Below are 26,645 nucleotides of genomic sequence, written 5' to 3' on the forward strand. Positions count from 1 at the left end.
TTCCCTAAGAACAACTCTACCTGGCAAGTAGATACACACATGGTGTTACCGTAAACCAAATATACATTGATACCCCACCATGCAATGCCTCAAATCCTATATACATATATAACCAATTTAACAACATGTTGCAAAACTAAACAAAAATTGCAATAAGAAGTTGATAAGTTGTACAGAAAGCTTTACAGCAATCCCTCAGTTTAACATGGTGTCTCTGTATGATGTTCATGATCTGTTGGCATTGTGTTGTCAATGGTATTTTATTGTTATTTAATAATCAATTTAAATTAAATAATTTACTTTCCACCATCTTATGTTTAAAAGTAAACCATCTCAGACCGTTCTTCAAACATAAATTTGGCTGATTTATTTTAATTTTATTTTTTCATCTTGTCACAGCATGTAAAAGATAGATAATTCATTTGTGCCGGTAATTCCTCAGGTCGAGCCACGTACACTTAGATCTCAAGGGTATTTATCCTCGCTTTTCCCCAAAGCGCTATTATTAGTATTGTTATTATTGTTGTATTTTGTTATGTAAATATCAACATAGCAATTAGCAAGTTAAGAGTTAATAAACAGCAGCCTTGAAGTCAGATGAAAAGACAAGAATGAAGTGATGCTTAGACTATTAGTACGGGTAACCATGGAGGCGTTGAAGGTCAAATAAATTTAAATACAAATGAATTATTTGCCATTGAACAAGGGATAAAGCCCTCTTGGCATATGGTATTTATACAGGTACATGTTTAGATGCTTCTGTAATTAACTATTGTCAAATTTAAAATGTAGTGCAGTACTTGTCAGAAAATAATTTTCGTCTAAGGGGATGAAAATAATTTCATCATGGGTACAACATATTTACCAGTGTAACTTTTCTCAAAAACTACAGCACCTCAGCAAGTAATACTTTAGGAAGCTTTACTACCATCAGTTTCTTCAAACCGTGTAAACCGTTTAAAGCCATTGGACCCTTTCGGTACAGAAAAGAAAGAAAAAAAAGTTCACAGATTTACAAATAATTTACAGGGTTTACAGAAGGTAATGGTGAAAGACTTCTCTTGAAATATTAGTCCATGAAATGCTTTACTTTTTGAAAAAACGGTAAAACAATATAAATTCTCGTTAGCGAGAATTACGGATTTGTTATAAACACATGTCATGACACGGCGAAACGCGCGAAAACAGGAGTGGGTTTTCCCGTTATTTTCTCCCGACTCCGATGACCGATTGAGCCTAAATTTCCACAGGATTGTTATTTTATATATAAGTTGTGATACACGAAGTGTGGGACTTGGACAATACTGTTTACCGAAAGTGTATAATGGCTTTAAGGTAAATCTGTGGACAATGTGCTCAATGTGTCCTACAAAATGTACCCGAACCCTTTAAGGGAGGCTTTAAAATGATCAGCTTCCCCCGATATGTGACTTTTTAAATGTAAACAAATGTATTTTTTTAAGAGAGAGACAATTTGTTAAGATGAAAAGTAAAACTATGTTGCAATATTACAATTGGACTCCAATTACTGAAATGTTAACAAAAATCAAGAAACAGACAATTTTGAAAGACAAATAAGAAAATATGTTGTGTTACAACTGGAACCCATTCCAATACAGTCTCCATCCCCATCAGAAAGAACCCAAAATGTTGTCCATTCCCTTCCCTTCAGTCATTAACATTCAGGTTGATTAATATGTACGGACACAAAGTGACACATACTCAGGATCTGGTAATGGCAAAGTGCCAAAGCTTTTTAAACTTGCAGGAAGAAAAAAATGCAACCCCCCCAAGCTATCAATCCATCATGAGGAATATATCACATAGAAACCACATCGCTCCATATCTAAGGGTCATTCGTATAATTGCTAGCAACAGATAAATCAAATCATCCCATCATCAGGTATGGCTTAACTTATGTCTGATTTTCTGACGGAGAGGAAAAGAAGGGGGAAATTATTTGTGTAATTATGTAGGTGCCGGGTACAGGGACGATGAGGGTCCACATACTAGGGTTACCATGGTGAAGGGGACCACTCATCTACACAATACTAACTGATGATTTGATAACGAGTAACTAATTTCGAGTAACTAATTTGAAATAAATGAATGTAATTGCAAGAGAAAATATGTCAGAAATGTAAATGCTTAGCGTAAAGAAGTTAGAGCACGGTATTAATTAATTTGGAAACACTTTAGGGCACAGTTTTGGCACAGGAAAAAACCATGAACGATAATGCTCTCACTGGTAATGTATGAGTACATGTAGTGCAGTGATTAATTATTCAAAAACACCTGCAATACTTTTCTTAACTTGAAAAATATGATATGTAAATCAGAATCAGATAGGCCCCTATCAGATTTTGACAACAAATCTTTGAATATTAAAGTGTTTATAGGTTCTCAACTAATCTTCAATTGTAGTTTGAGTCCTACATCATGATGGAAAAATAATTTGAATCGACGAAACTAAGATGACAAGAATTAGTTGTTCAAGGTTAGACAATGAAGCTAAACCTAACATGACCATCTCATGCATTCAGTTAAATAAAACCATTAATGCATACCGTACTGATGCATACAGAAGTAATGTACATGAAATTAATATGTTTCAATTGGCCACTTTTACTCAACAGAGGGGGCTATTTACTTTGGTAACACAGTCATCAGCCTCAATTTGTAGTAAAGTATTCTAAGCTAGATGAAACTAACTGCTGCCATCAGTGACAACTTCCATTCAGTGAGTGTATCTAACTTGAAGAATGATTTGTCATGCATGGACTTTTGAAGGGAAGGGGGGGGGGGTTACAATTTGTCAATGTTTTCAAGAAGGGATGGGCATGTCATAATTTATGATTTTTTTTTCTTTCTTCTTCTCCGCTTATTCTGGCCTTTTTCCAAACCAAGACTTCGACTTTGGATTCGGCTTTGGGCTCTGTCTTCTCGTCTGAAACCCTGGGTGCGTATATGCAATTGTCAAATCCAAAGCCAAATCCAGTGGATTCGAAATTGGCCTATGATTATCACATGATTTATTACAATCCTGAACCATTCCAAATGAGAGAAACAATTATTAATTTGTTAATTACATTTATTATGCAAATTATAGGGCATCCACAAACACGCGCAAAATACGATGTAACACAATGGGCAGGCATGTAGGTGAAGTCGAATGAATGTTTTGATATTTTGATGTTATTGATAAAACTCAATATTACTCAATACTTAACCAACATTTGCGGCTGTTTTCTAACATAAATTAGGTTCCAGATAAAAATATAAACAAGTTAACATTCAACTATATGCACCCAGTCCAAATAAGACAACACAATTTTATAATATGGAGTAAAAAAATGGGTAAACAAACATATGACCATTAATACTTGGTAGCTGACCATCATGTTATCCTGTTATGCCAAGCATCTTGAAGGCCATGCTACCGACACACAGCATTGTAAAAAATGAGTTAATTTATTTCAATGAACCAACTGGGGATTCCAAAACTGATCACAGGCAAGTTGATCCGCCAGAGCAAACAACTAATTGATTCCCGGTGGCCAATAGAGAAGCGTCTTGATCAAACATAGTACTTTAAGGTCAAGACGTGTAGAGTGATCTAATATTAGAAAGCTACAGAGACGCTTTCCATGAAACTAATCTTAGGATATACGTCAGTGTGCGGTAATTGAGCAAATCTTAATACCACCGGTTCTCTTTTATCATCACATCAACTGACCCCTTGTTAATACTCTCTCTCTGTCTGTGGTCTGTGAGTCAAGGTAATTGGTGAATATCAACCAATCAGATTCTATACCGACGATCACATGACTTGTTATGATGGATTGATATGCCCCCGAATCAACTTGTTTTTTACAAGGGATACTTTTGACCAGATTCGTAACTGTAATCAGGAAATAACATTAAGTCAGACTTTACAAGAGCAAATCATAATTATTATTTTTTTTTGGGGGGGGGGGGATCAGCTGAAGTAGAATTATCCAAGCTTACAATTGTTGAAATCTGACAACTTGAATGTGACTGGAGTTGTACAAAATAAAAAATAAAAACACATAAAAAAAAAACAAAAAAAACTATAATATCAAAACCTTAGCAGGGTTGCTGTTAAATTTTTTAATGGCTCAGCAGAAGTAGTTAACTTGCCATCCCACTCATTTTGCAGCTTCTTCACTCGTATACAGTGTACATGAAGGCCTATATTCTTTCAGAGTTGTAAAGTATAACTTTACATTTGATTAATTTGCAATACAGTTACTCTTCAATTCATTTAGATTTTTTTTCTTTTTTCTGGAAATGATTCTGGTATAAAGAGTCGACTTGAAGGAAGTTCAAGGTAACCGTTCTAGTCAACAACTACTGTAAATAATCATGTGAAATTCTTTTCAATTCAACATTCTTCTTTTACCTTGAATATTATTGCCTAATGGAGTCATCTCTCTTATGCTACAGTCTATTTTTAGCGTGCTCTATGAATAGAATGTTTTGATGAGATTATATGCCCCCGAATCAACTTGTTTTTTTACAAGGGATACTTCTGACCAGATTCGTAACTGTAATCAGGAAATAACATTAAGTCAGACTTTACAAGATATATAAACTTTAGTATGTTTTAGGATTGGGGCGCTCACAAATGTAATCATGGATTATGGAATGACTTCCGTCTAGTAAATAGTAAAAATAGAAGGTGTATTTAAAAGCTAAATTTGTTATGCATTTTCTTATAGGACCCATAATCTGAAACTAACCCAACTCCTTTGGAGTATGCAGCAGCGGCAGCCAAATGGGCATACATGTACAGGTTGTTAATCAACCAAATCAATAGATATAAAACATACGAAGCTGTTAATAATCAAGATTTGTTGTTGTTGCAAAAATGATTCACTTCATTAGAAGACTAAACCAGAACCAGTCGACTCTCATTTAAAGACACTGGACACCATTGGTAATTGTCAAAGACCAGTTTTCTCACTTAATGTATCTCAACATATGCATAAAATAACAAACCCGTGAAAATTTTAGCTCAATTGGTTGTCGAAGTTGTGAGATAACAATGAGAGAAAAAACACCCTTGTCACACCAAGTTGTGTGCTTTCAGATGCTTGATTTCGAGAACTCAAAATTCAGAGGTCTTGAAATCAAATTGGTGGAAAATTACTTCTTTCTCGAAAATTACGTCACTTCAGAGGGAGCCGTTTCTCACAAAGTTTTATATTATCAACCTCTCCCCATTACTCGTTACCAAGTAAGTTTTTTATGCTAACAATTATTTTGAGTAATTACCAATAGTGTCCACTGCCTTCTAAACCAGAACCATTTGGCTCTCATTTAAAATACACCTAGTCCTGCAAGACCTGATCAGAAATGACACAAAGGCACACGTGAACCAAACTTGATGAAAGAAGAATGTGACAGTGACGGACACGCCCTGGCATTACTGGTATAAATGTGCACAACTCTTTCCCTGCAAACTTCTATTTTTATGATGTTTTGTGTTGACATGCACTTCTTGGAATGAACTGCTATGTGATGCATAGGCACAGGATCATGCAATGAGCTTGATGGCTCAAAGATCTTGCCAACAAACTGAACTTTCCTGCGAACTTCTTGAAGTTGAAACCAAAAGGATCCTGAAAGGCATATGTGATACACGTAGGTCCCAAATCATCAACTCACAGGTTCCTCTTCTTCTCCCACATGCCAGAAACCCTCACACAAAGAAGGATTGGCTTCAAGTCAATTTGCTGGATAGCTACCTTGAGAGCAATGTTCCATTGATTACTGCGCTTCTCTGGTTTGACATTGTCATCAAGACAGTAAAGAGACACAACGCCGTTGGCCTTCAGACAAACCATGATTCCCCTCGCCTGTCTTTGAAGAGGCGAGCAGCAAAACAGCAGTGCGCAATAACCCACACTGGACCCAATTATCAAAATTACTACAGAGACTCTATTTTCTCTAGGTTTCAAAAGGCTGTGGAAAAAAAACCTCACCAGTTCAAAACAAGATTCGTCCTCAGAGACCCAAATCACCACGCTCAAACCAGGTGTTTTTTACCATAAATAGAAACCATACTGCTCTTTTTTTTTGCCAAGATGTAAACTGGCTCAGGTTGAAATTTGAACGAAACACGTCCTGTCCTAAATTCCCCCAAGCAGTGCTAATAACCCTTTCACAGTTTTACAATGGGGGTCGGGAAAAGGTCATCAGAGATGTTTGTCCTGGGCAGATCTTTCTCGTCCCTTCCCTTGGGGACATTAGCGGGGACTGTTGCCAGCGGCGATTCTCTGAATCATAATTTCAAATGCACTTGGTTGGAATTGAAAGGAATCATAGCGAGAAAAGGCGAGATGGAAATCAAAACAGGTGTGGATATGGAGAGGAAAGATCAGTCTTGCCTACTTTTTACTTTTATCCGTTATGTCATAGCAAGATTAAAAAAAATTCAACAGGATTCCAGAAAAAAACAGAAACGACTTTGCAAAAAAACAACTGGATACTATTTCTACCTCCATGTAAGTAACTTGTTTTGGTGACCTACCTCCCACTAGAGCACTATTGACGATAGTATAGCCTCCCCCTGTACTGGGCCCAATTTCATGGCTCTGCTTACCGCCGAATTCTGCGCTTACGATCACGATTCCCCGCTTACGTGCAAGCACCGAATTTCTGCGCTAGCCTTGTAAGCGTAGAATGCCGAGGAGTATGCCACTAACCTGTGAAATACGCTTGCCGTAAGCACAGAATTCCCTGCTTCCTTAAGCGCCAAATTCTGTGCTTACGGTAAGCAGAGCCATGAAAATGGGCCCTGGTGGAGACCAGGGAAGAAAGCCTACAATAGAGTATACAGGTTGTGACTGGCTCCCTACATGTACATGTACAAGCTGAACAAATGATGATGACACATATACACTACACGTACTTATTACACTAATTAAACACTGTCTGCGTCATAAATTGATCCACCCTTTTGCCTAATTTTTGTTTGCAACGTCATTTATCTCTGTCAAAAACATGTACACACTAAAGAAGTCAAAAACAAGCTGGGACGTCACTTGTGTTTCTAAAACTAGGGCCAGAGCGTCATGAGTTACTTGATGACTGAAGTCTGTGTGAATTAGACTGATGTCATTAAGTTTGTTTTTCACTTATCAAATGTTCATTTATTTAACAACAAGTACAGTAAAATCATCGTTCATGGTGATTTTTATGGCCTGTGTCTAGTCATGACATCATAAAAAGCAAGGGAAAAAAATCATTCAGCAATTTTTTTTATTTTTTTATGGGTTTTTTTTTTCAACATAGATGACGTCTTGAACATGTTCATTAGGAATCTCCATTAAATCTTTAGTAATTTTTGATCTAATTCTTTTTACAAATTCCAATTTACAGATTGGAGCACAAACTCACATTTTGTTTCGTTAATTTTAGCCTTCAAGAGACGTCAAGCCACTAGCTAACAATTTTTGCAATTTTTGTTTCTTTATAACAATTTTGTTCAACCTATCAAATGACTAGACTCGGACCCTCCAAAATATTGCCTTGAAAGAGAAACCCAGATTGTTTAACAGAAGATGGAAAACAATGTAGCGCAATCTATCTATAATTTATTAATTAGGTCAATTAACAAAATGGCTTTTTTTCTTGTAGGCAGCTGATACCTTGGGATCCATATTCAGTGTATACATCTGGGCTCCGTCTTCATTGATTAATGAAAACTGGAGTAAACAAAACAAATTACATCAAGAACAATCCCTTATATTAAAGAACATAATTAAAAACAGTGGTGTAAAATTAAAGAGTTGATCATTATAGAACATGATTACAAAACAGTTGTGTAAAATTAAAGAGTTTAATGTCGTCATGTAAGCTACATGGACACAGGCTTGTTTGATGGAACATATGTTGAAGTTGTGTATTTAATAAATTGATTTGTTCAAGCCGTAAAATGACTAATGAGAAGGTAATATTACTGGGAAACAAAACAGACCGGACGTCTGGAGCAACAACACAACATTAAAGGGTTCTGATACCTTTGTAGATCAAGTTTTTGGCCATGACATGAATCCCTACTCACTGTAAATGAAGATGTGTAATATGATTTACCTGTAGAAGTTTCAGCTTCATTAGGCGCCAAGTTTGTGAAAAATAAAGTGAAAATCACAGAGCAAGGTTTTCAGGAGAGTCGCGAAAAACCGTTGTACATGCAAAAATAAATTCTGTGAAACTTTTTTTCTCATTTCTCAAAGACGACAGTACCTCAGCAAGTAATCCTTTAAACTGTGAAAGTATAAAACATTGTGAGAAATGACACCCTTTGCAGTAGTGCAGTTTTAGAAAAAGAGGTAATTTTCACACTAAAAATTACTTGAGTCTGAGAAGGCCTTAAGCATCTGAAAGCAAACAATAGTATGACCAGTTGAGCCATAATTTTCACAGGTTGCTTATTCCATATGTTGGGTACACCAAGTGAGGATACTGGTCTTTGACAATTACCAAAAGTCAGTGTATGCTTCCTTTAACAATAAAAATAAATGTAATTTTTAATTAGAAGGAACAACTTCTTACAAAAAGCATAGTAAAAAACTTTGTGAAATAAATACTATTATAGGACTGTATACTGCTTTCCAAGTCCTGTGAGAAAAAACCCCACAGGTTACTCGGTTTTGATTCAAACCCATTGTCCCTATATTCTAGAGCAGTGCACCTGATGACAAGAGACAAGTTAGAGGCCTGCAAAATGATGGATGCTGTGTGCTGATCAATTTAACAGCAAAGTGTACCTTTATCTCACATCGGTGAAACGGAAAAACCAAATCTTCATCTCTATGTGGCTGTCTCGAGTGAACGATTATTTTCTTTCCCCATAGAACTCTGCACGATGCAGCCATATTGTTTCCCTGCTATTCACATGTAACAAACCCGAGTCTAGCCGTGTAACTCTAGACATGTATAGAGAGTTGATGAATTCGACAGGGGTCCATAGTCACAAACAGAATAACTTGACAAGCATTTTAGCCTAATCCCATGTACCTTATAAAAAGAAAGCCATTTGAATGTATTCAATTGAGTGAATAATGCAACCCCATTTTAGAATACTTATAAAATAACACAGGAAAAATTACTATCGATCATAAAACATTTTTTACTGGAATCAAAATAATGCCATAAATATTATTAGCCTGATGTTTTGACCTGAACAGAATCTTGCTCGAAGGCTAAATAAATAAATAATAAAAATATACTTGATTGTACTACAAGTGAAAAGATCCAGAGATGTCGTATAAAAACAGACGCAAATATGTTATGGAAAAGCAGCATTTCTTCATGGTGCTCTTTTGTCAGTAATTTATGCATCCACATGACCATCTGATGGTAGAATAGCCACGGGCCATCCTGGAACTGGCTTTTCATACTACAAAAATATGTATGAAGAAAACCTGACGGCAGACACAACTAAAATTGAGATTAAGTGTGTAATAATAAGACGTGTAATGATTAGCGCTACACATGTTTCGCCTGGATGGAATATTGTTATCAGTGATGATGGAGATAGTGAGTTGAGACAACATAAAAGCCAACAATCTTGCAAGATTATGGGGGAAAATGAATTGAGAGTGAACATGCACTGCTGTTGTTCAGCACTTGATGTCGTACGTGTAGATGATCAACATGATGGAAGAGTACTTGAAATGAATAAAATACCTCAAGTAGGTAGCGAGAATCGTTTATATAAAGTTTACTATTAATAATAGTTTATTCTTATCCTTCACACCGTGCGAAGCTTCAAACATCACTTATTCCCTAAAATGTAATGTAAAAAAGTCAAAGTAGAAATGTATTTAAAACAACAACAGCAATTATCTTATACAAGAGGAATGTTGAACGAAAACAACAATAAAGTCATCAAAAGCTACAGCTGGACATCTATTTACTTGTTTTCCTTTTTTGTAGCTGTTTCGTAGCGAAGCTCTTGTTTTTGTTAAAGTTTTTTTTTTTTTTTTTATTTGTCTGTTTCAGTACTCGCGATTTTTTGCATGGTTCCTAAAAAGCAATTGCAACCAAACTTTCAGTGATGAAAGGTATTGGTCCTATGATGATCCTAAAGCAAGGATGTCATGATGACATTTATTTCTGCCAGATGTGGCAAACTACTTTGAACACACAAACAAAATCAAACTCAGTTGAGAAATTTGAAAATTTATTAACGAAACAGCTATGCATTTGTGCACAAATGCAATCATTCTCAACCTGCAAATTTAACTTACTTAGTTATCTATTTTTCCCCGAGTCCAGAGAACTGTCTCATTAAAGAATATAGGGGTAGATTGTAAATAAAGTATCACCTAACAAAACAGATGGAATGATATGTATTAGGATGACAGCTCTGTTTATTTATAAAATATAACACCTGTTCACACAAAACCCACAAAGGACCTTCTTAAATTTTTGTTTTTCTAATTTATCCCTTGCTACAGTTCATATTGTTGCAAAGATGGTTTAATGTGCGCAATTTAATTACATTTATCTTAAGAGTTCTAAAAAAAAAATCTTCTTTCCAAAAAACTTTTTCTGAAAACTCAAAAATATCAACATTTCATCAGGCATGATATTTGGTTCAAATGGAAAAAAGTATGAACATTTGGTGGAGTACAACGAGGTCTGACATGACCTACATGTACACATGGAATTGGCTCTTATAGACTTGTCAGGCTGTTTTATCAACAGTTTTCCTATTTTTTCCAAGGTCAAAACAAAAAGTATCAAAATCAGACTAAAGTAGGGAGAATATCATGCCTGTTCAAAGACTAACTAATGGACTCCGAGTAGGGCATTTGAGCGTCTTGAGCTAGTACAATGAGATTAGCGGTACACTCCACTGTCATAAAAAATTACATTGTGCAAATTCGCAGCTTTTGTCCAATTACACTGAGCAATCAAAGCACAGTTCTGATTAACTTTCCAGCCAGGCCTCCATTTAAAAAGTCCTCCAGTATTTAATTCAAAATCTTTGGTTTATTCTCTATTTTCGTCTTAAAAATAATTGCTTTTCAACAATGCAGACTATCTGAACAAACACTAGACTTGTACTTGTTCCCAGAATAGAAAAAAGCTGCCCTAATTTTTCTATAGAAATTAAATTACATTGAATTGTATGAGACTGCCTACCTGCATAAAGTATAATCCATCTCCAGCATTGTATTAAATATTAATAAATGGATATGCAGTATACTGCATGCTTGTAGCCTTTCAAATTGCCAACGCTCATGCTAATTTAACAGCTGGAGCAAAAGTGAATTATTTGTAAGAGAGTTTCACTTTTTATTTCAATGTTTGAATTTAAAATTTTATTAAGAAAAGCACTTCCTGATATTATAATTAGGCATGCCTCATCAGACTATAACAGAAGTCTGTTTTAGGATTTGATGTTAACATTTTGCAAATTCATATCTTAAACATTTCTGAAAAATCTACTCCGCGGCAGTTACGAGAAGTCTCCCAAATTCTTCAAAAATTACTCTGTGGCAGTAGAATAACATACAAGTTCTCAAAAGAACATAACCTACAATACCCAGTAAGTAGATGTACACATGGTATTTCCGCAAACCAAAATAGACAACTGTTAAAAGGTTTGGGTACTGTTTGTAGGACACAAAACACAATGTCTAAAGATTTACATTAAACTCACCCTGCGTAAGTTTAATGTAAATCTGTAGACATTGTCTTTTGTGTTACAAAAAGTACCCAAATCCTTCAATGCAACTGTCAAACACTTTCCTTTGTATTAGTCTCAATAATTCACAGTCAGTCAATTATAGATTGTGTACACTGCAATTGTGTACATTTTCTCAAGGCCATGTTTCTATATTCAACTCATCTTGTCACTTCCACCCCATGAGACAAATTTACAAAGAAAATTAGAAAATTGAAAATGAGAAAATTTTCTAGTACCATTAGAAAATTGTACAAAGCTTGGTCCTTCAAAGTGGCAGGTGAACTGTCGAATGTCATACATGAGTTTGTTAAGGAAGCAGACAAGGTTGAGCAATTACATTCTATTCACCGTTTATCAGTAATTTTTCTTCTGAAGGTACTTAAAGGCAGTGGACACTATTGGTAATTACTCAAAATAATTATTATGCAAAAAAACCTTTCTTGGTAACGAATAATGGGGAGAGGTTGATAGTATAAAACATTGTGAGAAACGGCTCCCTCTGAAGTAATGTAGTATTCAATAAAAAAAACAATTTTCCACGAATTTGCTTTCGAGACCTCAGATTTAGAATTTTTAGGTCTCGAAATCAAGCATCTGAAAGCGCACAACTTCGCGTGACAAGGGTGTTTTTTCTTTCATTATTATCTCGCAACTTCGACGACCGATTGAGCTCAAATTTTCACAGGTTTGTTATTTGATGCATATGTTGAGATACACCAAGTGAGAAGACTGGTCTTTGACAACTACCAATAGTGTCCAGTGTCTTTAAGTTATATCTTGTTTCATTCATTCATTCAATGGTTAATTAAAAGTTTATTCAATTCGCTGCGAGAAGCAGAATTACATGAACAGTTACACACTGTACATAATTAAAAAACTAAATATAAAAACTATATAAACGCATAGGGAATTGCGTAATGTGCGCTATACAATTAACTAAGGTTTGTCTGTTTCTTAAATTGCAATTTACTTTTAAATAATTTTTCAGGGGCCGCCTTTTAAAAACTGCTAGTCTCAGTGACTGTGAGTATGTTCCCCATACCCGCCAGTGAAGGAAAAAAAATGAAACAAATGAAGTGAAATTAAATTTCATACAAATAGTACACTTTAGATGCCTACACAACCTTTAAAATAATTGACATTTCCATTTCCACATGTTATACTTATTTCATAGACATGACTCTTGAAACTTGTTTTTCCATTTTTTATGAAAATAATTGACATTTCCAAATGTTAGATCTATTTCAAAGACATGATTCTTGAAATTGTTTCCCATTTTTGAAGAACATGTATTCACCCTAACGAATTTCAAATCAATATTTTTGTTCAATAAAGATCCATAGTTTACATAATGCATCTCTCGGCAAAATATCAAAGCCTACATAAATTACTGGTATTCAAAAACAAACAAGTGTCAGGAAAAACAGAAAATAATGACACTATGAAGTGTGTCATATATTTTCATACCCAGTGAGAACACATATGGTGGTGTTCACAAAATAAACACAGTAGACAGGATTTGATGCAGTCTGTTAACATGTAGAGCTCGGACCATCAATCAACAAACTCGTCAGTTTAATTGTGAATGCTTATACCAGGGATATATATGAAAAAGGAATTATAACAAGAAATCTTAGATGGTACTCATGGGAGCACGAGCCATAGTGATTCAAGAGCGTTAGGGTATTACATTTCAGATGATTTACAGACCTTCAACAGAATTCCATCTTTAAAAAAAAAACTTTAAAAGAACATGGAATTTTTAAGGTGAGATGCAAAGAGTCTGCTTTCCCTTGATGATTTAGGATTCGAACTGCCTCTAGCCACACATCGGTGTATGGGTAAAAACCAAAACTAATATTCTTGATGATTTACACGTACTGTACAAATAAATTTACCACAATCAACTTGTTGCCTGTATTCTATTAGCATTAATCAACACTGATACTCTTTTACATGTAACTAAAAGGGTACCAGTTAACCAGACAACATTTCTGTGATTTGGTTTAAATGATTGGTTTTTGGACAAAAAACGAGATGGCAAACTCACAAAGATCAACAAATGAAAAATCCAGAAATTTGTATCTAGCACCATTGAACATTCACTTCTTAAATTAAATGGTGTTAATTCTGGATAACTGATAAATTGGTTTGACATTTTTTAATACTCTCCCACTTCCCTCCACAGAGGAAAGGCTAGTATTCCTTGACAATTTATCACAGATGTTAATATAAATTCATTTTAGAAAGAGATGTAAATGCTTTCAAAAATATGTAATAAATACACTCTTGTCTCCATTTGAAAGAAACTTGTTTTTTGGACTTTGGAATGTTTATCTGGATTGACAACTTTGGCTTTGTGTCCCCATCTGTTTATACATCAACATCACTGTCAAAGCTGTAACCCAGCAGCCAGATTAGACAAACTAACATTCATTAAAAGATGTTTTTTGAGACAAAACTGAGATGGTTTGAAAAAGAAAAGAATTCAAAAATGGAATAATCACCTTTGTGCAGTGTCACCTGGTGACCAGCTTCCAGATCTGTCAATAGACAGAGCGCATGCCCCACTACTACATGAATAGCTGTCACAATCTGAAGAACGTTCCATATTGCCAGTTAGATTCTTACACAAAGTCTCAATCCAACTCTTGTTTTTCCCCCTCTCCTTTGGTTAGGGAAAAGAAAATACCGTCCGACCCAGATCTTCAGAAGATAGTGTTAACAAATTTAATGCATCTGCTGTTCTTTCAAAAATGATTTCACTAATGCTGTCCCAAACACCAACACTATGAATTAATATCAGACAGTCAGACAGGTTGTACAGCACCTGTTTCCATAACAGTCAAAACATTGTCTCTCCTCTGCTAGTTGAATTATATCAATTCACTGAATTGTCTGACAGTTTTGACAGGTAGATTTTCTCATCAAACGGCTGAGTTGGCAGTCTGAAGATCCACACACAGCAATACAGATCTTAAGCAGCCAGCAAGATGATGTACACCACATGTGTGTCTCCCAGAATGAGAAGAAAAAATCAATTTCTACATGTCACACAGGATACTCAGTCCTTCAACTGCCGAAACCCCCAGTCTCTCCCGGTCATCTTATCTCATTTTTGCTCCGCACAAGAGTCAAGAATTCAGATGTTGGATCACCCAAAAAAAAAACTCCATCAAGTCCTCTCAGCCTGTGAATAAAAATGTCCATATGGGGCATAAAATGATGGCTCAGTCCATTAAGCCATTCTGCGATGACCCATAGAAGCACCATGGAGGCACAAACTGGAGCGAGTTGTAATAATATTAGCAGTCAAACACTGACCGCACCAGAGGAAGCGTGAACATGTCCCACTATCCTCCTTTCCTACATACTGCTGCCCAATCAACTGCCTCGTCGTTAACCGACTGCGCTGTGTTTATAAACAGCTCAGGAAGTTCCCAAGACAATCTAGGCTTTTCTTGAAGAAGAAAATGACGACGGGAGAATATCCTGGCTTATCCCTGCGACGGGATGATAAGTGTGGATGTCAACATGGGGGGGGGGGGGAGGGGGTGCAGGCAGACTCAAATAGAATTCAAAATGAGTGGAGAGCACAGACCCTGATCCCTGTGTGAATAACAAACCACTGCAAGTGTGTAATTTTACTATTAATAAAATGCCATGTGGTATAAGCTTTCTGATTGTGCTGCACACACACACACACATCGGTCACACACATGAAGTACATACATGAATAGAGCATGGTACATGCATAGAGAGCACATGATACATGTATGCACTGCAGTTTAACATCTCATCACAGAAGCAGCCTAACTCATCAGCATTATCCTTAGACTGACGTCACGGATAATCCCTAGGGGGAAAAGAGGGGTTAGGTAAAGGTACAGAGTTCTATTGACCTCACAATTTATAAACCATCACAACTCGTCCAAAATTTGACTAATTTCATGCCAGATCGTAGAGACAGGTCAATTGTAAATTTGATTTGGGAATCAATGGGTATTTTCCGACCTCATTTTGTAATTTGTTTTTCCTTACTACATGTGCAGTTTTCACATACATCTAGCATCTTTTGTGGTTGAATTGGTAGAATATTTTTTGCAAGCAAATTGTATATTTGTTGTACACAATTACAGGGCGTAAATTTCTATTTTAATACATCGTTAAAAACCAATAATTATATTGGGTAAACTCATTGATTGGCTCTTTCAATGTCAAGGTCATAAATGTTTGATCTAGTTTATGAATTCCGCAAGTGCCATTATTGTACATGTACAATCTTTTTTATATACTCAAAAAGCGTCATAAATTGTACATATGATCCATAATGTTATCTCGAGTGCCACTCAAGAAAAAATACCATGGCAGCATAATTCAGCAAAAGTTTTGTTTGGCGAGAAAGACTTGTTTACTTTTTTGTATACAGAATAATTTTTTTTTTTTTTAAAGGTAAAAAAGCTGGTTAATTTTGGCTCATAACACAACAAAAAAGCAGGAACTGAAAGAGTTAAAGGTGACTTGAACCAATAGATCTGTGAAAAGATCATTTAAATTATTCTTTTCATTGAAAGCATATGATATGTGATCCAATTTTTGACCCCAAAATCAGATTTGGACCCAAATTTAGCATATCCACAAGCTGCAATGTGAGTATTTGAGTTTCTTCATTTGTTACTCTGGCTTATAGAGAATGAGAGAGAAAACAAGATTTCTTCCTCTGCTAATCTACTTGGCTTCATCTCTTAATAACGTACATTGTAGGATGCGCTTTAGAGAATCATTAATTAGCCGGTCTTTACTGCGAAATAATGACCAAATTGGTGCCTGGCCGCTGTTAATGGACCAAGCTGAAGGTTAGGTCCATTAATATAAACCATACATAAACCATTAATAACAGATACCTGGTACATATAGACCAATTAATATCAATAACTACCTTTAATGGGAATAACTGGTAAAGCTCATTAGAACTGGTGATCTTTCTTTCCTGAAGATTGATTAGAATTTGTTCTATTTATGTTCAAGATTCGTTCTTAGGGGAGTTCATTTGATTGGTGTCCAGTGTTATGCTTTGCATTATGTTGGTTTCATGCAAGTACAGCTACCTTAAAGTTATTGTCTGCGCGTTCACCGTGTACATGTGGTAATTAAGCGCATACATATGGTAAGCGTGTGCATGTGGTACAAAAAAAACCAGAAAAACAGAAAAACAATGAAACAAAGCAACTGGAACCGGAGACCACACGCCTCGTTTGACACAGCCATGAGGGCCTTTTCCAATTTGTCAGGAGTTTGTTGTTATTCTCTATTTCTTGTTTTTAGCTAACCTCCCAGGGTGGCAAAATTCCAAACCAATCATAAGCGATAGGGTCAGCATATATTAACATATGATGCATTGTGATTGGTTAACTTTTCAGCACTTATTTGCATATAAATTATGAATAAATTGTTTGAATCTAAATGAATACTAAAAAATAAAAGGTTGGAAAAGGCAACTCACACCTGCTCATGTAGCCCTCGCCCCCCTTCCTGCATTTACCTGCGCTTCCCAGCAACACAGCTAAGTCTAAGCTTTGAAAGCCTTGATGAAAAGCTACAACAAACAGAGAACTTGAAGATGTTTCTTGGATATGTAGTTGTGTTCTGGCTATCTTCACCAAAATGAAGGATGCAACAAAGAAAACAAGAGAAGTTCAAATTTTGTCATGAGATGAAATTGTTGACAGAGTCAACTTTAATATTTGTTAGAATCTTTGTTTCTTGCACAAACTTCAGATCAAGTGCAGAAAGACGAAGACTTCTGTTTGGATTGTAACCTTCTTGTGCAAAAAAAACAATGATACAGAACACTTACATGTAGTATAGCGCCGGCATCCTAAGGAAGACGCTCATGGCGCTTGAAACGTGCACACCTCGCATAAATTTGCAGCTTTGAGTTAAACTAATTGACAGTTATTTGGGGGAATGATTTTTTTCTTTCTTGTCTTGGAACTTGCTCACACTCACTAAATAAATACTCTTCTACATTCAACCTTGTTTCTGCCTTTCCAATCTTTTTGTTCAATTTGCTGACTAATTTATCACAAGCGGCCGGTCGGCAAGGTTAGGGGGGCCAGATAAATTGATTTAACAAATTACACATAAATCACACATCTGATGGATTTTCCATCACTTGGGCACTTTGCAAACAGCTTGTTATTTGGCAACAGGGGAGTTATAGCATGAGGTGTACCCATGGGTAGGTGGGGAGGGGGAGGGGTGATGAAGCTGTAGGAATTGGAAGATGGCCTTATGGATGCAGTGTTAGGAGAAACTGGCATTCAACCACAGATTTCTTCACCTACATGTACACTTGAAGATCTTCCCAAAGGACCCATCCTTCACCATGGGAGAAGAGAGTATGGCAATTGGAGATAAAAGGTGATGCTTGCTTGCCAGCCCGGGCCCAATTTCACAAAGCTGTTAACCAGAAAATATTTCTTAAGGAATTTCTTTGCTAAGCAAAAATTGAGTTGGGCACCAGCCTCGCAAACTTAATGTTATATGGGCAGACAATTGCTTAGCAATACTGTTACTATATTATTTACAGTATAAGGGTTCAAATAATGTTCATATGAATTGAGGATTTCTGGAACCTTTTGGGTTGGAAGGACAAGGTCAAGATCATTCTACGAAGGGCACTTCCATTTGAGACTTTTGAAGGGGCACCAGCAAGGCCAAGACAAGGGCAACAGAGGCCATGAACTCACCGTGTAGTTCCAGGCCCGTGAAGTTAATCAGCTATTTGCAAATTATGCTTAGTGTTTTAAACAGCTGTCAAACTGGCGCCATGTGCAATTGGATTTTCTTTAAAGCCATTGGACCCTTTCGGTAAACAGTGTTGTCCAAGGCCCACACTTTGTGTACCACAACTTCTATATCAAATAACAAACCTGTGAAAATTTAAGCTCAATCGGTCATCGGAGTCGGGAGAAAACAACAGAAAACCCCACCCTTGTTTCCGCGCGTTTCGCCGTGTCATGACATGTGTTTAAAATAAATCCGTAATTCTCGTTAACGAGAATTTATATTGTTTTCTGTTTTCTCAAAAAGTATAAGCATTTCATGGGATAATATTTCAAGAGAAGTCTTTCACCATTGCCTTCTGTAAACCCTGTAAGTTATTTGTAAATCTGTGAACTTTTATTTTTTTTTTCTGAACCGAAAGGGTCCAATGGCTTTAAATACATTTTCTCCAAATTCTATTTCTAAATCTTATCAATCAATTCAGCTTTCTCTAATTTGAATCCGCATGCTTCTACATGTCGCACCCTGCTGCCCAGGGTCGCTCAAAGGAACTGTAATCATGGAGGAAGAAGAAACTGTTTTGGTTCGGACTGTTATACCTCTTATTTCTTGAAGAGTCAGACCAAGATATTCCATCCATTTTTTATTTATTTTTTCTGAAATAAATTCACTTAAATCTAATTCTGCCAGAAATACCAGGTCTGACGACGGGGGCGACTGATCAGAAAATTCAAAAGATAATTCAAAGTGTGGAAAACAAATTTTCCTGAAACTTGTGAATCAGTGTGGCTAAATTTTGCTGACAGTCGGAGGTAATGACCTTATCCACACAAGTATGTATTTATGTTGTATAATAGTTTGTCTTAAAGGCAGTGGACACTATTGGTAATTACTCAAAATAATTATCAGCACAAAACCTCACTTGGTAACGAGTAATGGGGAGAGGTTGATAGTATAAAACATTGTGAGAAACGGCTCCCTCTAAAGTAACGTAGTTTTCGAGAAAGAAGTAATTTTTCACGAATTTGATTTCGAGACCTCAAGTTTAGAATTTGAGGTCTCGAAATCAAGCATATGAAAGCACACAACTTTGTGTGATTAAGGTTGTTTTTTATTTCATTCATATCTCGCAACTTCGACAACCAATTGAGCTCAAATTTTCACAGGTTTGTTATTTTATGCATATGTTTAGATACACAATTAAAGTGAGAAGACTAGTCTTTGACAATTACCAATAGTGTCCACTGTCTTTAAAGGCACTATTGGTAATATATTACTCAGAAGAATATCACTCTTATGCTGGAGCAAACTTTTCTGCTACAGTTAGCATGAAAATTTGCTTACTGTTAAGCACCGCAATGCAATTTGGCCCAGAACTTAAGTCCAGTGCAGTCCAAACCACCCGGCCCTGACACATCACAACTTGTAAGAATGTTTGCCGCTCCCTGCTTGCAGTGAAAACGAATGAGCAAAGAAAACGAGACATGTATGTGGGGTACAAAGTAAATATCCACGAAGAGCTGCGACTGAACTAAAAGCTACAACCACAGCATACTGATCCAAACTTTGAGTTGTCAGGCTTCTAGAGTCACCACAAACCTCTCAAGAGAAATTGACACTGGGCTTACCACAAACCTCTCCAGCTAAGTATAGTGATCCTCATCCGTAAGTATTTCTTTAAGCCAGGGTATTATTGGAGCACTTATACTAATTAGGCATCTAAAACACTACTCTGTGTATTATCAAGAAAAGAAAACACACATCCATTATCATACATTGAGATAGAAATTTTCAAGCAGCTGATTAGCTCAGGTGTCCCCCCCCCCACCCATTCCCAAATCAACATGAACCACTTATTAATTTTGTCATCCAAGCATGCCCTGCCAGGACCAACCCAAATAATCCCGTTCTACTTTCATCTCCCCTCTAAATCAATAAACAGCTTCGAATTTCAACACACACAAAAATGTCTCCTACAATTGCCTCGGAACGAGGAGGATGCACACATCTTGGGAAGCTCACACTGGGTGAGCAATATTTACCAGCGGTTTCAACAGCGAGAATTTTAAGTGCGTAGTAGCTATATATAGAACGTGGCTCCATATTTTGAGCGGGACGTCTGTTGATGATGAATTGGGGAGTGAGGTTCGTCTACAGATCTATGGAGACGTAAAGTTGTTTTTCAGTTACTGCTTGGGTTTTTCCTCTGTACTTTGCGATGGCGTACGTGCAATATGGAATCAAAAAATATCCATGGATCATCTAGCAAAAGTGGATTGCTTCGAGACTGCTGACTCAATCTTTCTGTATTTGCGCATGTTTTTACATGTTTACTCTTTTTGTAGAATTTAAACCACCACAATTGTCAAATAAGACTCAGCCTTGTAACTGCATAATATAGAGTCCCGGGATTTCCGGTTGACACTTCCATTACAAACATTAGCATATCTAAAGTTCCCAAGGCAAATAATTCATAAAGCAGTTTTTTTGTAAAGAAACAAAAATCATATTAATTTGGTTAATAAATCAAAGGCTGAAATTAACCTTTAAAAAAATGATAATAAAACCAACAATATGGCAACTAAATATTCAAAACAAATCTTTTTAAGGGCAATATTGGTTATAAGAATATCATTTTGAAGTTGCATCATAAAAAATATGTAATCAGATAATATTCCTTATCCCTAATTCAAATTTAACATCTATCTTTTTTTACTACTATGTTCTATTCTTTATGTCCTTGTCTACTATTTATGTCCTACACCCTCGACATTTATGTAAGCTTTGTAGTCCTCTCAGATGGCATTCTGAATTCTTATTCAACAACCATCCAACTGGGCAGCCAAACCTTGGCAAAATAAACCACACACACGCACACTCTGGGCTTAAAATAGACAGCACAAGTTGATTCTCAACACAAGTTGCTTCTCAATAGCTAAATGTGGGCCCAAAATCAACAACACGACCAGAAAATTACACAGAACCATGTCAATCTGTTACAGATCAAAGGCAGTGATTCAACTTTATCTTTAATAATTAACTCATCCAAATGAGAATGGAGAGTCAAAAGTGAATGTTATTTAAGGCATTGGTCACCTTTGGTAATTGTCAAAAATATTCTCACTTGGTGTACTCCAACAAAGTTACAAGAAAATAATGAAAGAAAAAACGACCGTGTTGCACAAATTTGTGTGCTTTCAGATGCCTAAAAAGGGCTTCAGGTCTGAAGTCTTTTAATATTTGAGTGAGAAAATACCTATTTCTTAAAAAACTACATAACTTCAGATAAGAGGGAGCCGTTTCTCACAATGTTTTTTTTATTTTTTATTTTATTTTTTACTATCAACAGCTCTGCATTGCTTTTTACCAAGTATGTTGTTATGCTCACAATTATTTTGAGTAGTCAGCGTTAGAGTCCAGTGCCTTTAAAAGAACTACATGGATAGTATGGGTGTTGGCGTTTCATCTTGTTTATGGAAAGGTTTCCTTTCCGCTGCATGCGGTTTACAAAGGATTTGCTTGAATTACCATTCTCAATGAGTTTTGCTAAGAATTCCTAGGGTAGCAGAAACATCCTCATTTCCCAAAGGGTTTGCTGACTTTTATTGATCTACCCGCCTGTAAATAAGTGGGTAAGTAGAGAAAAATTATAGCCAAAGAAATATTACTTTTCTTTGTTGGTGTGGGTGGGTACAAGGGGGGGGTGTATCCATCCACAAAGCCTGTCCCTTTTCCCCATCCATGTTGGTGAACGTGAAAGTGAACGAATTGATAAGTTTTTCCACAGTAGCTAAAGTAATAAAATACAGGCTTTGGCAGTCTCTAGAGCCATGGACAAACAGCCAGGCTTAATTAAAGCCATTGGACCCTTTCAGTAAACAGTGTTGTCCAAGGCCCACACTTTGTGTACCACAACTTCTATATCAAATAACAAACCTGTGAAAATTTTGGCTCAATCGGTCATCGGAGTCGGGAGAAAACAACGGAAAAACCCACCCTTGTTTCCGCGCGTTTAGCCGTGTCATGACATGTGTTTAAAATAAATCCGTAATTCTCGTTAACGAGAATTTATATTGTTTTGCTGTTTTCTCAAAAAGTAAAGCATTTCATGGAATAATATTTCAAGAGAAGTCTTTCACCATTTTGCCTTCTGTAAACCCTGTAAGTTATTTGTAAATCTGTGAACTTTTTTTTTTTTTTTCTGAACCGAAAGGGTCCAATGGCTTTAAAGGCAGTGGACATTATTGGTAATTACTCAAAATAATTGTTAACATAAAACCGTACTTGGTAACTAGTAATGGGGAGAGGTTGAAAGGGTACAACATTGTGAGAAACAGCTCCCTCTGAAGTAACATAGTTTTTGAGAAAGAAGTGATTTTCCACGAATTTGATTTTGAGACCTCAGATTTAGAACTTGAGGCCTCGAAATCAAGCATCTGAAAGCACACAACTTTGTGCGACAAGGGTGTTTTTTCTTCCATTATTATCTCGCAACCTCGACGACCAATTGAGCTCAAAGTTTCACAGGTTTGTTATTTTATGCATATGTTGAGATACACCAACTGTGAAGACTGGTCTTTGACAATTACCAATAGTGTCCAGTGTCTTTAACACACTCCCTAAACTCCATTGAATCTTTGTCTCAGACTAAAAGTGACTGTACTTTGGTAGTTCATTGACTTGTCTGTTGTCCTCAAGCCAGCTACTAGTTGTACAGAAGCTGTATTTTTGCAATTTTAATTAAGAGATCTTTTGTTATTTTAGAATACAACTAAAAAAGGACAGGTGCTACAGCTTTTCAGGTGTTCCTAATTAACAAGTGACTGACTTCTGGCTGATTGTATTCCTAAAACCCTCATCAACACATATCTCACCATCTTTGTTATGTTTTCAGTATGCAACAGATGTTTATCATGCTACTAAAATATCAGTTTTCTTTGCAACACTAGTTTGCGGATGATTTAAAATTAGGTATTTTGGTTTTACCTTTGGACAGATGTGTTAGCACTGTATACTTAGTACTATTCCGAGTTCTGTGAAGAAGAAAAATCCACGGGTATATTACCTTGGTGGGATTCGAACCCACGACCCATTGCAATTCTAGCGCAGTGTCTTACCAACTGGACCACCGAGATTGCCCGGTAGCTAGAGGCAGTACGAATCCTATGTTATTGTTCGGTGGTATTTTGTTGATGTAGTTCTGTGGGTGCCCACATTTCTGAGAACCCTGGATTTCTACTGGTGAATATTCCACAGACCTTTACAATCTATAATGATGGGCCTTAATGGTAATATAATTATATCAAATGATGCCCGTTGTTTTCATTTAAATCACTCCAATAACAAAGCTCCTGAAAAATGGGAAATTCGAGCATGATCTGGTGGTCCTTCAAAAAAAGTAGGAATATTTTATCAAGTACACGCCGGGCTAACCAACATGGTATAGGCTTTAGTATATGTGACCAACTCTGTGAAAATGAGTCACATGTGGCCCAATGCATTACTAAGTTATGGACAGTTTTTTTGTTTTCCCTTTTTAAGATCTATAGTTGCATGGTTAACCTTTAGAACACTTACTTTTAGGCAATAAAGCTACATGTATGAATACAACAGTTTTGTGGTCATACTTATGTCTAATTTGGATCCTTTTACACGAAATGGTAGTTTAAAATATCATTTTTCGTTTTTCACAAAAAATGGTGTAATGCCTAATTTTCAAACTCAGCAACGCGATACCCCAAAACTTAAACATAAAAAAATACCAAATTACTGCTGCTGATGTGTTCTTTCCAGCCATGCATCCAACTCAATTCTTGAAATTGCCTACATGTGACTCATTTTCACAGAGCGCGTCACATATAGTCTTTTCAGGCTACTAAATCACAATTTTTCTTAATTTTTTTAAAAGGGTCAAAAACATGGAAATCAGACTTCAGTAGGAAGAATATCATGCCTGGAAATTACATATTTTTCATTATGGATGAATAGAGGGGAGTTGTGAGCAAATACAATTCAGGAAAGGATAGACAAGAGTTGTAAAAACCTAAAAAGCAATTAAAAAATGAAAATATTTGCTGCAATTAATCCTTTCTGGTTGAAACATTGTGATAGTAAATAAATAAATAAATGTCCATGATGTAATGATTTATTTTTCTATTACTTGGAAATTACAGATCTAGAACATAGCCCGACTAACGATGTGCTAAGTCTCTTGTTCAACACATGACTGTAGCTCTAATATAATCAACGATCACATTTTGCTGATAGTGCTGTTTTCATTCATAATAAGAAAAACTTAAAGCACTTTCACTCTTTGATTTGATGAAGTTCAATTTCAGAGGGGAAAGCATTTTTATAAATTGACTGATAGATTCAAAATATAGACATAATTTCTTTCCTGTAATTAACAGATCGTGCGCTGTTGATTTGGACAGTCAATACAAATATAAACCTTTCTCAGTAAAATGTTTTTGACATTATTAGTGTTGCACTTATGGCAATTTGACAAAATAATATTAATAGCCAATGCTTTTCTGCCCTTTCAATCACAATTACACTGATTTACTGCAAGAATTTCATCATCATCATTATTATCATTTAGGCTGTGTTCATCCAGTGTAGAATATATAAAGCCCTCCTCATGTAAATGCCATTCACAAATGTAAAGAAATGGCTTGACACGAGCATACTTTTTTGTTTGAAGTCATCGACATTTACAGACACAATATTATGCCTTATTTCATGCTTTAAGAAAACGTGAAGTAGCAGGTGGGAGCAGGTGTTTCAGAAAGCAGTATATTTTTAAAGACAGAACCATTAAAGGCATTGGACACTATTGGCAATTATTCAAAATAGTTGTTGGTATAAAAATTTACTTGGTAACGAGCAGTGGAGAGCTGTTGATAGTATAAAACATTGTGAGAAACGGCTCCCTCTTAAGTTACATAGTTTTTGAGAAAGAGGTAATTTCACACTCAAATAATAAAAGGCTTCAGGCCTGAAGTCTTTTCATATTTTTAAAGGCATTTAAGAGCACATACGTTTGTGCAACAAGAGTGTTTTTTCTTTTCATTCTCTTGCATGCAACTTTGATGATCAATCAAGTCCAAATTTTGAGAGATTTGTTATTTGATGCATATAATGTTGGGATACACCAAGTGACATTTATCAAAGGTGTCCAGTGCCTTTAAGCACAGAGGTGCAAAAATATTTTGGAAATACTAGGCACAGTCGTCAAACATTGGCTGTCAAGATCACTTTGAACCTGAAAGTTTAATTTCAACTAGTACAATGGTCCGATGGGAAAAAAAGGATAAAATATTGAGTGACTGGCTACAGCTGGAAATGTCACGTATGGTACATCATGTCGAGACTCTAATGTACATGAATTGGTGATAATGATAATAGAATAGATTGTTTTCAATCTAAAAGCTCACTGACATCCATTATAAAGTTCTTGCCAGTACCAATTCCACAGAGAAATGTTTCTGTCTGAAATGCTGTTTAAGTTGAGCATTGACCACCCTGAATGAATAATGCATTATTGGTTATGTTGATTGCCACAATAGACCAATCCATTAAGCACCGCCCCATTGCGTATTGACAATCACAACCCATTGCATAACCAAGTCTGACAAAATAAAGTCTGACATGCATGCGCGTATGCTTGAACACGCGGCAGAGCTGTGCAGAATGGCATTGGAGAGGCTCACATGTTCTTGCTCACACGTGCGCTGTGGGCGGAGCCTAATGGATCTGTGTATTGAAATGAACATGAACAAACTGACAAAACACAAAACACTCGATCACCCTAGTTTAATGACATCCCAACAGGATGGTTCAAATGTGAATTTCTTGAAAACTAGACTAAATTGGAACGAATTTACTCGTCAGTAAACCATCAATGTAATAAACCTAAAAGAAAATGATAGGCCTACTTGATGCTTCAAATCATGGTGCACAAATAAAATCAAAGAAGTTTCCGTCACAGAAAATCAGGGATGCCAGTGAACAAATCAAACAGGTTTCCAAAACAGAAAATGAAATGATTTGAAAAGCTGATTAAGCAAAAAAAGTACATAACAAATCAAAGAGGTTTCCATTTTGGAATATGAAATGTTTTGAA

General features: G+C 36.1%; 1 protein-coding gene across 5 annotated transcripts in view; it reads right to left on the reverse strand.

Moving 5' to 3' along the window:
* Positions 1-26,645, reverse strand: part of LOC139939805 (diacylglycerol kinase zeta-like) — a 188,274-nt gene that overhangs the window by 53,596 nt on the left and 108,033 nt on the right. The window contains exon 1 of one of the 5 annotated variants that reach the window (XM_071935934.1): positions 14,239-14,793. The exons of the other annotated variants lie outside the window; for them this stretch is intronic. Coding sequence (XP_071792035.1) covers positions 14,239-14,342 — 104 coding nt within the window. The 5' untranslated portion in view covers positions 14,343-14,793. Of the gene's footprint in view, positions 1-14,238; positions 14,794-26,645 lie in introns of those variants that run through there. 5 annotated transcript variants of the gene reach the window in all.

The sequence above is a fragment of the Asterias amurensis genome, chromosome 7 (assembly GCF_032118995.1).
Source record: "Asterias amurensis chromosome 7, ASM3211899v1".
Taxonomy (NCBI): domain Eukaryota; kingdom Metazoa; phylum Echinodermata; class Asteroidea; order Forcipulatida; family Asteriidae; genus Asterias; species Asterias amurensis.